We start from the raw sequence: 13,263 nt of genomic DNA, 5'->3' as shown, positions 1-13,263 counted from the left end.
ATTAATGCTCGCTTCCGACTGTCTGTGTTGAAGGCCCTTCTTGGCAGCCATCTTGAACGCCCTTGACTGCAGCGAGAATGACCACCCAGCGTTGTTTGCACTCTGTCTACTCTACGCGTTGGGCCACAACCCAGGTTTGTGGTGTTTTTGTTCACACTTATTTTCTCCCTTCGGTTAGTTTTTTTAACTCTGTGAATTACCCGAAAGCCTACCTGCCAGCTTTGCGAAACTTTCAGTAAGGTTTAGGAGTTCAGGATTGCTCAGAAAAAATTTTACGGATGTTCTTCCAAATTTTACAATAAGTCAAACAAGCTGAGCGTATAAAGTCTCTGACCATACCCTCGGATGCCGCCTGACGGTGAAATGACACCAGGGGGTTACCTGCTTGGCTCAGATTTTATACAGACATGTTCCTGAAGCGAGCCAAGTTGACGACGGCAAAGTTGCTGAGAAAGTCGCCGTGTGTTCTCACTTTGTGCAGCTTCATGTTTGCTGCTGCATATGGGCTGCGTACAACAGTAAGCTATTGTTTGTGAAATTCACAGGTCTAGCACAAGAGGTGTGTGCTCAGGTACTTGAAAAATACTTGCATATTACTACTAGTACTACTTCCCCCCATCCCCTTTTCGCCGGTCTTGTGTCTGGAATTTTTGCAAATTTTAGGGTTTGCAAGTTGTCAAGTGTGCCTGAAGGTAATTTCACTAAGAAATGTATGGACTGTAATGAATGTGTGTGAGCCGCACACCATTTGTAAACTGCGCTCGTTGCAGCCCTGCTGGCAATTTGCATTTTCGTCCGCACTGTAGTCTGCAGTTCGGAATGCGAATAACTGATCCGCACACTGCAGTTGTGGCTACAAATACAATGTTGGTTGTGTTTTGCAACTGGCCTCTCCGGATGGCTCTAGGGTAGCAAGGTAGTTTTGTACCGAAGTAGCAATGGCACATACTTTCCTAATTACAGACAGAAGCACATAGTTTGGACTATTGCCAGAATAGCTGCAAAGCTAGAGCCACCTCTACACCAACATGCGCAAGCACACAAAAATATGCACAGCATCGTAAAGAACAAGATTGCGTTCAAGCTATACTTGTGTGTTGACATTGGCATGGCTTTCATCATATGCTGTGCTGCTGTGCCCAATGAATTGTGACAGGTGCAGTTCAAATGCAAAAAACAACTGAAACCCAAATATTTTGAGCTGCAGGGAGGAAATGACTGGACTACTGGCTTTTCATTGCCATTTTTATTTGCAACAAATTTATAGTTGAGCATGTTACTTCACCTGCACCTAGGCACATGCTTCAAATTTTGCAAATTTGTTTGCATTGCCGTCTGAGACAGTGGTCCACTTATGGTAACATGAGATTGCACGTTGATCATTGTTAATTGTCGCTGCAAACAAGGCTTTCTGCGATGTTGCTGTCAAATTTTCAAGCCGAGTTTCTTGATTCTGTTTTGTGGGTGTCTTAGGGCCAGGTGATGCTTTGTTTGCCTAACGGTTTTATATTCGAGTAGTCTAGGCAGTTGATTAAACTGTTTAAGGTAGTTATCTATTGAATGTTGATAGTAATTGTACCCATAAGTTAGCATATATATGTCTTGGAATTTTCATTGGGTGGTTGTAATAAGATGAATAGTGTCGTTTACACAAGGTCAGTGACACATAAGAGTACTGAAGCTGCTGTTTCAGTTAAGCTAGTCTCCTGTGTTTTTACTGCCCTTTTTCTTGTACTTACTATTACATCCATTACACTGCACGGTCAAGCTAGATGTCGTTCATTGTTTTTATTGCAAACCAGATAATGTGCTGCTTTGTAAAAGTTTTCTCATCTTCAATTCTATATGTCATATGGTCAAGCTAGTGAAGCTATTCATCATTTTTTTTTTTTTTTGCCATGTCATGGAATGCACAGAAGTCATGTCATGATATTGAGAACCTCTGTGTTTACTGACTTTTTATTACTGAAGTTTTTGTGTGCTTCAAGCTTTAATATGGCTAAATTCATTGCTTTCTCTCCTCTGTTTTTCCTTATCTGTGTTTCTCTTCTATGTTGTGCTTGTGGGAAGTGCTTGTTCTGTGACATGTGATCCTTTCCTAACATTCTTTCTGTCTTCTTTCTTCCTTCTGGACACTCATGCGCAGCTGGTGGGTAAAGTAATGCTTTTCAAACCTTTGACAAAACGGACGTCCTTTGTGTGGCATGAAATATGCAAGCTTCGAGTCACTCGGTCTTGTTGGTAAAGCATAATAGTTTTGAAGCTATGCGAAACAAAGTTGGAGAACAGGGAAGATGATGCATGCAAGTCCTTCTTCCATGTTCGTTGTTCACTTTTGTGCTGTACTAATCTAAATACAGCTAGTGATGCATTTATTATACTGTCACATAGGGATGGTCAAGAGCACAGTAGCAAAGCACAAAGCATTCGAAGCACAACGATAGCGCAAACACAATAGGCAGTCGGCGAAAATTTGATCTGCGGGTGAAGTGCGTATGCTTTCATATATGACTCGTCGAAAGTTCCAGCGTAATCACTGGTGCTCACGTGCCTTCCAGAAAGCGCTACGCAAATTGTACCGCGAATACAACTTGATTACACAAGGTTTCACGGGAACATACACAATAAGTAGATTCAGCGATAACATTCGAGTCAATTCCAAATAATGCCGGCGCGTCTTGCGCAAAGCGATAACATTAGGTTGTTAGCGGGCAAAAGACAGTCCCCGAAAAAGGATAAATAAGCACACACACGAATACCTTCTGAATTTTGCCAGAGGAACGTCATTTAAGGTTCATTAGTACCTGTCCTGCATGTCACCTAAAATTTTAGATTCCCCGCTTGAGTTAGTACCGTCTCAGAGTTCAGTTGCAAAGACGAGCGCTAAACAGCCCTTTACCAGGTTTCGGCAATCATGTTTGGAAAACATTACACCGACACATGCTGCAAAAACTGAGTAAAATTAAAGTAACAGCTAGTACACAGTTCTCCTCAAAGGAGCTGCTCCGGTTACAGGCAAAATGATACCACATGCATGGGGCTTCCAAGTGCGACAAATGGCGTCTTCAATGCACCAATATGCTCTTAAGAAACATTTGCACCCTTTGGTGTTTATCTTATTCTCAAACAATAATGGTCATCCATTTTGCACGCCTTTCCTTTCTCTAATGCTGCACGCCTAGTACTTCCTCCTCACTAATCGCATGCTTGTTGCCAGCATGGCACAGCATTCTTGACAGGAAAGTAGTTTATCAAGAAATAAACTTTCAGTTGGTAATGCTCACTCGTGTTCTGTGATGCCGTTTGCTGCCACAGTGAACCTATTAGCCCAGCAACGTGTTTTGACCAAATTCAGAAAGGCATAAGGTTTCCGTGACATGCTTTTGTGGGTACTTGTCTTGACTTTCTTGAAGCTTGGTGCGCTGTAGAAAGACCAACAGCGTCGGTCCTAATGACCAGACATCTTGTGTGAAGCTTGTACTTTGTGCCTTTTGTTGTGCGCTGTGCGTTGTGCGTATTCATGCCAGAGGACTAGATAGTTCTTTGTTTTTCTCTCTCTTTTGGTTCAAACAGGCATCAACCGCGAGCTGCTGGACACAGTGCTCATGCCGTCACTGAATCCAGAGGTAGGCCCCCAGAGCTTAGCACCACGTGTTGCCTGTAGTTTGCAGCTTTTGGCTGGGCCACTCGGAAACACTGAGTACGACTGTTGAGTTGAGCGGTATTAGTAAGTGACAGTTCCTCGATAGGGAGATGGCCGTTTAAGCTCACTGTGGGAGGAGGCCAAGACAAAGATGCAAGAGCAAGAGACTGGTGTTGATGTTGCCCTAATAAATTCCTGCTCCAGCTTGTCGTGATGTCATGAATTTCGACCGCAACTGCTTGGGTCTAGTTAATTGTTTACATATTGCTAAACAGGTATCACATTTCATCATAAGGGAACCAAAGGCTCATCCTATCAAGTTTTGGGAACTTTCCTCAGTCAGAAAGTGGCCTCAAATAAGAGAAAAGATGCTTTTGAAGTTCAGGACATCATACACTGGCATTGAGGAGCTTTTGGCTGGAAATCGAAATGGGTGTTGACTTTCTACCGTAATGTAATTTCTCTGCGTTCTTAATGAATGAATAGTTAGATACCTTACTAGTCTCGACTTATTTGGTGTTGCCCTTCGTATTGCGCCCTTAATGGCATTGAAAGCAAGGGCATTTGCCAGTGTGCGATGTCCAACCTCTACCCTGTGGCGGTTTTGCAGACGAAGCACTGGTACAATGTTGCCCTCATGGACAAGCTGATCCAGATCATCAGCTTGAGCTGTAAATATGGTGAGTAGGTTCAGTGGTGTTCTTTACCGCCATCTGTGTGGGCCCTGTGTAGCTGGAAGGCTCGGCTTCTTGTAGGCACTGTTGCTTTGTGGACATCTCTCAGTCGTTAACGCTGCGACGGTGGCTAGTTGGTGGAAAATCTTGACTAGACGCATAGGTTACAGCGTGACATAAGTTCTGGCCAAGGGCAACAAGACTTTGTTACCTTGTCTGTCTTCTCGTCACTCCTAACCTGTCCTTTGTTAATTCCTTAACCAGTGCGTTAAGCTATAGCATATGTCAGCGTAATGCTCGAAGCCCTCTGCTGAGAGCCATCAGAGCTCAAGAGTGAGCAAGATATCTCCCTTTCCCATTTTGTTAACCCCCCCCCCATGGGCGCTCTTTCTTCGCGACGTACAGTTGAACCTGAATACAATGAACTTCAGTATAACAAAATTCTCTATATAATGAACTATCGAACTTTTCCAAGGTTCACGTATGCTAAGAGTGGGCGTGCAGAGATGGCGCGGTGTCATGTGCACTCCCTTACAGGGCATTTAGTACTAAAGGGTGCGTGACCTCAAGTTTCGGAGACATGGTGAAGTGAGAGGCAGACAAAGCACTCACTGCCCACTGTCAGTACTTAATACGTACTTGTCAGTACGTGATAGTGTCCTCCCACTACAGAAGACACTTATCAGCCGCGGGGATGGTGTGGCCACCAAAGTGTGGCTGTATTCGCTTCGTACCACAGAGGTGAAGGTGCTGTCGATGTGCCACGAAACAGTATCTTTCGTCGCCGACTCCGAAATTCAAAGATATTAATTTTTTTTCTCATTTAGATTTGCGTTTGCCGATCGCCCAATAATTCCGAAAATTTCGCAGCCCCTTCCTTGTAAGAAAAATTCATTGGCGACTGTGCCTATTTGTATGTAAGGTCGAATGTCATTCTGTCGAAATTTCGGTATAATGAAGGAAATTGCCGATATCGAGGTTTAGCTGTACTTCTTTTAAAAATATGTGGGCACTAAAGTGACGTCATGCTGCCATACTTGTTTGAAGCGACCATCAACTGCCGCTTATCAGCACTCTGTGCTTTTCTGCTACTTGCTGTTCAAAACATACGCAAACTGAAACTAGTTAATTGCGTGGGGGCAATACGATAAGGAAAGAGTGAGTGTGCGACTTCCATGGCAGAGGCATGCTAGTGTACAGATAGAAATTGACTTATCTCGTATATTGACGACTCAACAGCTTTTACCCTGGTAACGTCTTGTGGATATTACTGTTGCCATCACACAGTGTGTGAAGGGGCTGGAAACACGTCAAGAGGAATATACAATGTTCTTTTTCCTTATAAGTAGTAGTTTAAGGGTTTCTTAAAACTGCGCAGTCACTTGTAACACAAATAACAGGACGCAAATAGCAGAAAGCACAGTGCGAGTGTATACATAGTTTGCCCGTCTTTCGCTCTTTGCGTTCGAGCCGTTTGTACTACAATGATTTCCCCAAGTGTCGGACAACCTACCCAACAAGCTGTTTCAATCTCGGGACTACTGTCAAGGCAGCATCAGGTACTGTGTTTGCGTAGGCTTTGTAAGGGCCGACTTTAAACATTAAATGCAGCATTGGACCTATCGTTAACTTTCGCTTCTGTTAACCCTTTTGCTTATTATTATTGTTGTATTCTGTGAGGCAGCTTGATGGATCTTGTCGAACCTTTGTGCTTCTCGTTTCCTATGTGGTTTCTTGCATTTTCTCCTGCTTAACCATGTGTTTTGTTCCCCGTCTTGGGCATCACAGCTTAAGCTATGCTAGAGAACTTAAATTCTGGCTAGTTGTGGTGCCTTAGGCCTTGCGCAGAATGTAAGTGAAAAGGATGGGCAACTACGCATTGTCTGCCCATTGTCTCTTGCCCTCTGGTCCGTGTGTAAGACTCCACGATTAAGCTAAACATAGTAATGTAGTCGAAGGGCTTCTCATTTCCTATGTGGTTGCTTGCATTTTCTCCTGCTTAACCATGTGTTTCGCTCCCCGTCTTGGGCACAGCTTAAGCTATGCTAGAGAACTGAAATTCTGGCTAGTTGTGGTGCCTTAGGCCTTGTGCAGAATGCAAGTGAAAAGGATGGGCAACTACGCATTGTCTGCCCATTGTCTCTTGCCCTCTGGTCCGTGTGTAAGACTCCACGATTAAGCTAAACATAGTAATGTAGTCGAAGGGCTTCTCATTTCCTATGTGGTTGCTTGCATTTTCTCCTGCTTAACCATGTGTTTCGCTCCCCGTCTTGGGCACAGCTTAAGCTGTGCTAGAGAACTGAAATTCTGGCTAGTTGTGGTGCCTTAGGCCTTGTGCAGAATGCAAGTGAAAAGGATGGGCAACTACGCATTGTCTGTCCATTGTCTCTTGCCCTCTGGTCCGTGTATAAGACTCCACGATTAAGCTAAACATAGTAATGTAGTCAAAGGGCTTGTGCATTTTTTTTTCTAAGTAAGGTTACATTTCATTCAACGACACTATTTGGCATGAATCTCGGTGTAGTTAAAGTAACATTTTAGAACCACTATAACAGGATTGCTCATCACGAGCCAAGGCAAGAAGTGCCATCCTTGCATCTGAGGCAGACAGAGGAAGAACAGCTGTTTCCATAGCAGTTGGCGCAGGATTTCTTATAACATTTTAAACCTCAAAAAATTGGTTTCATAATTGGTTTCAGTCGTGTGTCAAGCATTATTAGGCACGCCTTGAGTGCTACTTGTTTTTAACCACTGCAACAGAGGATGCGAAATGAGTTTAAACAACGCACTCACTAAACCTTTCTGTGTGACAGCCTGCGAATGACACTGTTGACGAAGCGCACTTGCCCAACGTGATGCTAGGTTCGGTTCTCGGACAGGGTACGTCAATATACCAAATGTAGGACATTTGGCGGCAGTGTTACTGCCACGTACGAAAGCCTTGCGTCTCTGTTTGTGCCTCCCCCCCAGGGAGCAAGGTGCGGCTGGCAACCTTGGAGATGTCGTTGCTGCTGCTTCGTCAGCTTGCGACGATCGACGGCCAGTCTTGCCTGCAGGACCATCACCTAGCTGGCTTGGAGCAGGCCAAAGAAGAGAGCACGCTGCTGCTCAGAAATTTCTACAAGGTGGGGAGCTGCAGAAAGAAAACTTAACGTATTAATTACCATGCTGATAAGGGGTCAATATGCTACGCAGGGCATGTCATGAGGGAAGGAGGGAGCCTAGTGCAGCCTGATTAATTGTGACCCCCCCCCCCCCCCTTTTTCGGCGTTACTACAGATTGTGTATTTTCATGAAATCAGTGAACACCAGGAGCGGTAATTTAGGCAATAAAGAAGTGAACGGGGACCCACCGTGGCTGCGTAGTGGCTATGGTGTTGGGCTGCTAAGCACGAGGTCGCGGGATCGAATCTCGGCCACGGCAGCCGCATTTGGATGGGGGCGAAATACGAAAACACCCGTGTACTTAGATTTAGGTGCAAGTTAGTGAAACCCAGGTGGTCAAAATTTCCAGAGTTCTCCACTTCGGCTTGCCTTATAATTAGATTGTGGTTTTGGCACATGAAACCCCATAATTAAATTTCTTTTTTAACAAGTGAATGTTGTACACTAGCGGCGTAAAAAACAAATTTATTAACACATGCTGTCAATCGCTGAAATAATTATAACAGGCAGGGGCAACTGCAGTGGTTGGAGTTGTGAACAGCTGTGTTAGAATAAATACATCAGTATGTAATTAAGGGTGTTCATTTCTTTGTTTTTTGCAAGGCTAGACATGGTAAAATTCAACGCATCACTACACATATAAAAAAAATCTGGCTTCAAATGTATGGTTAGAAAGTGTTCAAACTAAACCTAGTGTTCGCAGATATTGTGTATTCAAGATAAACACATGTCATTACATGTGTATACATACATTGCAGCAGCACCTCATTGTCAATAGAAATGTACAGTGTGGTTCACAATTAAAAGGAACGCCAATTTAGTATTCAAGGAGTTCAAGAAGTTCTTGCATTTTGAAGATCTTTGGCATCAGGTAGACATAATTGATAAAAGGTCATTGTGAATGACTTCTTGTCTAATTGGTAGTAATTAGTGCTGGTATCTTATTTAAGTGTTCTCCTTATGAGGGGGCCACAACGGCATACTTGAAGAAAGGGGGTTTAAATATTCGTTTTGGGAAACGAGAACACGGAAAACTGGTACAGCAGCAACAACCATATAAACAGTAGATTTAGGTATGTACTAGGTGACTAGTACATTGATACTTCTAAAAGGAAGTTTCTTTATAGGATCTGCTAGAAACAAACTTGATTACATTAACTGCAGCTGCAAAAAGAAAAATTAATGTTTATCCACACAGCTCCCATAAGTCTCCTGGTTTTGCCCCTCGGGACCATCGGCTAAATTTAGTGGGTAACGAATAAAACGCCAAGTTACAGTAGCCTGCAGATGTACGGGATGTTTAGCTCCTGTAATTTAGCTCTGCAGTTAGATTGATTGCTTTACGAATGAATTTTACTCTAAATCACGCAGAAAATGCAGCTTGTGCTTGCTTGAGACACAAGGTCCGTTTATTCTATTTGAACACTTCAAACACTCCTGATTAGCTCAGATGGCAGAGCAAGGACCCACCATGGAAAGGAGTTGGTCCTGGGTTCAGGGCCCAAGGCAGGACAAATTTTTCTTCAGCTCCAAGGATTTCTTTCCGAGAAACCCATACGGATCTCGTTTGTAGATTCGTATGACGATCAGATGGCTGGCAATTTTCTCTCTTTCGCTTTAAAAATGCACGCTCATTATTGACTGTGGGCAAAGTGCAAAATTCTGCTTTCCGTGCACTGGGGACATGAAATGCTCTACAAGAAGCCTCTTTGAAGCATGTGGCAGGCCATGGCTGTTTTGTGTACACCCATGGCTACAGCCAAATGTGTCTTCTGACACTGAAACTTTGCCATATTTGCCTCTTCTACACTGTTGCCATGTCTTTCTCTCTCTGTCTCTACATGTGCTGTCAACAGAGTGAAGAGATCTTTCTCGACATGTTTGAAGATGAGTACCAGGAGATGAAGGTAAGCACCACGGCATCACAATTGTTTTTCGGCCTTTTTTACTCGCTTATATACTTACTAAATAGACCAGGAATGTCGTCCGTTACGATTTCACTGCGAGGCAGTTTTGCTTCTAGTGTTGTAAATTGAGAGACGGATGTTGCCGAGAGTGCTCAACAACCTAGTGGTGTTAAGTACACTTCAATATGTGCTTGCAAAACTTTCTGTGTAGATAGCAAGCTTGGTTATCATTTGTGTTGCTAGCATCGCAGCGGGAAAGTGTTCTTGCATCGGTTGACTTGTTAAAAAGCTAAAAATAATAATAAAAGAGGGTGTGAAATGTTGAGATAACGCTTGTAACATTTCCAACTTCCCTCGAAGTGTGCACAACAGCCATGCAGCAGTGCATACTGGTCAGTGCGTAGTTAAAATGGCTGCAACCAGAGGGTACAAGTGTTCTGTTAGCCAGCGCTGTCCACTCTGGACTGTCCAGCGGTGTGAGGAAGCTGAAGAGGCAGAATCCTGCATGCATGGCAGTTAATGCGAAAGTAGTGCGGCCATAGAAGTCTCATTCTGCGCGCCTTTCGCTCTCCAGTTGTTCTTGATCTGCAACGTTTTCTACGAAACTACTACTTCATATATAGCAGCTACAACTTGTGGAATGCAAGTTTATGTCAATTCGCACGTGCACATTTGGTGCTTCCTGTAGGCCACGTATACTATGTTTTGGTGTATGTCTTGGGGGTTCTATGTATTGTGTAATGTGATATGTATGTACTACGTTTTGGGATCCGCAGGGAGGGGGAGACCTCGGAAGTGATCATCACAGTGGTGCAACGAGGGACGTTGCTGTTTCCAATGTTTCGACACTGGGACACTTGTCTTCGTCGGGTTGAAAGCAAATCCTCTGTTGAGAGATCCCTTGTTCCACTGCTGTCGATCATGTATGACTGCACGTGATGCGAGAACTCGGTTTTTTCCCAGCCAGTATTCAGTATGTAGCTGTAATTAGTGCGTAGCACGAAGCTACAACAAAAGTTGCTATTGGAAGGTTTTGCTGCCGTTTGTTCGCATGTTGTTTGACAACTCCATTGTTTACTTTTGCTGACGCAGAAGAAGCCGCTCAACGTGGAGTACCTGATGATGGATGCCAATCTGCTGCTGCCGCCCATGGGGACGCCCATGTCGGGGGTGGAGTTCCACAAGCGCCTGCCATGTGGCGAGGTGGAGAGGGCACGAAGGGTCTGGCTCTGCCCTCCTTAGTCATTTGCTTTGCCATTCTTTCCTCGCCTGTCTGTCTATTTGGCTGCGTTCAAATACTCACCGTATATGGCTAAATAGACAACTCGGCAGGTGCCAGCCATCTTAAACCTCATTCTAGGTCTTGGCAAAGCTGGCGAAAGACACAGCTTCTGCGAAGACAGCATCAAAGTCAAAAACGATGCAGGGTATTTTACTGCCCGAGCGGGATGGCTGCTGAGCAGACTGATGGGAAACTCGATGGGAAGGGCACCTGTGCACAAGAAAATGTAGTTACACTTTCTTTAGGCACTTATTGTTGGCTGCATCGTGTCTTTCACGAATTTGCACACGCAAGGCATGAACAGTGATATTATGCGCTTTACTTAGCCTCGCCACGAGCTGGCATCAAGTCACAGAGATGAATTCCAAATGCATTCCGTTACATTAGCTCAACGCCGTCTTTTGAGCAGCCAATGCCTTCAGTGCTGGTCAGAATGCACATAGATTGTATAGCGCATGCAATCGTGCAAGCCTCCAGTTGGCTGCGAATCGCATGATTTTGAAGCGCGAGATGTTGTTCTGACATTAATGAAGCGGGAACATGAAGGTGGGTTTCAGTGGGGCTTTGCAGTGTAGGAGCACTGGAATGGAATGGCGTTCATCATCACTTACTTTTGCTAGACTTTGGCCCCAGACACGTAGGCAACTACAAGCAAAGGCGTTCATGCACTGTGCTTTAAGTCGGCCTGCTCGGCACATACAAGATGTGCTGTCACCATTGAACACCGACGCATCCGGTGCCAAGTCGCACAAAATCTCATGAAAGTGATAGTACCTTTAAAAGTGATTGACTAAAAGTATTGCCTCTGGCCCTGGCCAAGTATGCAGCGCTGGTCGAAGTGCCTGGCTGACTGGCACTTCTTTGTCATCACTGTTCTCTTATCACTTTGTTCTCCGTGTTCTTGCAGGCAATCCGGGTGTTCTTCCTGCTTCGCGAGCTCTCGCTGTTTCTGAGCAATGAGCGGGAGACTCAGCTGCCGCTCACCAACCTGGCGAGTTGTGTCAAGGTGGATGACGTTCTAGACCTCAGTGAGTGTCCGATCTGGCTTCCTGTTTTAGCTTGCTTGCTGCAAGTGTTTGCCAGTTCTATGATGAGTTCACAAAGCAGCTTGTTGCTAAAGCTGATAATTTATTAATTTATTTAAATACTTTCCAGGCCCAATGACATCACTGAAAGGGAGTGGTTAATAATAACAGATTACAAAAATGTACAACAGTACAGATTAATATGCATTTTGTAGGCCTAATTAGAAAGGGCTTTGTTTCCTATGTAATTGTGCTTTTTCATCGCTTCTCAGCAGTTCTTATTGTTCACTGGGCCACGGTAACTGTCTTTTATAAACTTTTGTGAACTTCCTATACAGTCAAACCTTGATATGGTTAACACAGATATGACGAATTATATGATATAAGGAACAAAAATGCTCACGTCTGTACAGTGTAACATATGCATTGTTTATAATGAATATCGGATATAACAAAGCTATTTCTGTGTCATATGGGACTTCGTTATAAAAAGTTCCGTCTGTAGTAGTGCCTAAATTTTATAGTCATGGATTAACTAAATAAATGAATGCACTTACAAATTTCATGCTGTGTTAAGGAAGGCTCAATAAAGTTACGTCGTCTATGGCGGCGCTCCGCATGCAAGGACCATAGTATACCGTTGCTTGAACTATAGGCAAGGGCTTGTAAATAAAGCAAGCTTTGCAATGCCATCTACCGGTGATAGGACTGCAAGAAGGAATTGATACATGTTAATGGCTTCTTTCTTCTTTGCTATTGATCACTTGGAACGCTGAATTATTGAGCAGGGAGCTCTTTGTCAGGTTCTTGGGCAAAACATGTGAAAATGAAGCCTGCTGTATTTGTGCTGCTCGCAAAGCATGTTCGCACAGGCCAGGCAGTCGGCAGTGACACTTGTTTGCCTGCGTTATACGTGGTGGCGGGACTGCCGCAGCTTAGTGCATTTAACATTTTGTGGCTTGTCTTTATCAGCAGTTCATTTTTGCGTGTGGACAAGTCCACTTCACAAAGAGGTGCGCTCTCATTGTTTTATCAGCCCCCTGCTGTCAGTGTTCTTTTTGTTTTCGTGCTAATTGTCTTCCAATAAAGCTTTATTTCATGAAGGCAGCTGTCGTGACAGACTTCGTTTCTTGTGACGCAGACAACAGTGACCTGATTGCCTGCACGGTGGTCAGCAAGGATTCGCAGAAGATCCGGCGCTTCATGGTGATCGACGTGGCGCAGCTCGTCCTCGTGGAGCCGGATTCCAAGCGATTGGGCTGGGGAGTGGCCAAGTTCGTGGGCTTCCTTCAGGCACGTGCCGTTTCGTGGTCACACTGACATTGTCAAGAATTCTTTCTGAATGCCGAGAAATCCAGTGGTTAGGAATACTTCGGAATGTCCTGCCAGTCCTAATTGTTCAAAGGATGCAAAATAGAAAAAATAAATAAGCTGAGCCATGTTGGTAAGCTACCGAAAAGTTGCATAAACTGCAGATTGGTAGTGATGGCCTTTTTGAAGGTCCAGCACCGCCTTGACATGACATTATGGAGTCTGATGGTTGCTCCTTGAGTGTAGTTAACCTTTA

At 44.3% G+C, this 13,263-nt stretch overlaps 1 protein-coding gene across 2 annotated transcripts in view; it reads left to right on the top strand.

The window, feature by feature from the left end:
- Positions 1-13,263, top strand: part of ema (C-type lectin domain containing ema) — a 78,616-nt gene that overhangs the window by 41,091 nt on the left and 24,262 nt on the right. For both annotated transcript variants that reach the window (XM_050176594.3, XM_050176595.3), the window contains 8 exons: positions 34-134; positions 3,574-3,626; positions 4,254-4,323; positions 7,288-7,442; positions 9,339-9,389; positions 10,482-10,610; positions 11,579-11,699; positions 12,838-12,989. In XM_050176594.3, coding sequence (XP_050032551.2) covers positions 34-134; positions 3,574-3,626; positions 4,254-4,323; positions 7,288-7,442; positions 9,339-9,389; positions 10,482-10,610; positions 11,579-11,699; positions 12,838-12,989 — 832 coding nt within the window. The remainder of the gene's footprint in view (positions 1-33; positions 135-3,573; positions 3,627-4,253; positions 4,324-7,287; positions 7,443-9,338; positions 9,390-10,481; positions 10,611-11,578; positions 11,700-12,837; positions 12,990-13,263) is intronic.

The sequence above is a fragment of the Dermacentor andersoni genome, chromosome 8 (assembly GCF_023375885.2).
Source record: "Dermacentor andersoni chromosome 8, qqDerAnde1_hic_scaffold, whole genome shotgun sequence".
In the NCBI taxonomy this organism is placed as follows: Eukaryota; Metazoa; Arthropoda; class Arachnida; order Ixodida; family Ixodidae; genus Dermacentor; species Dermacentor andersoni.
The sequence above is the reverse complement of the archived record's forward strand: the minus strand, read 5'-3'. Positions and strand labels throughout refer to the sequence as shown.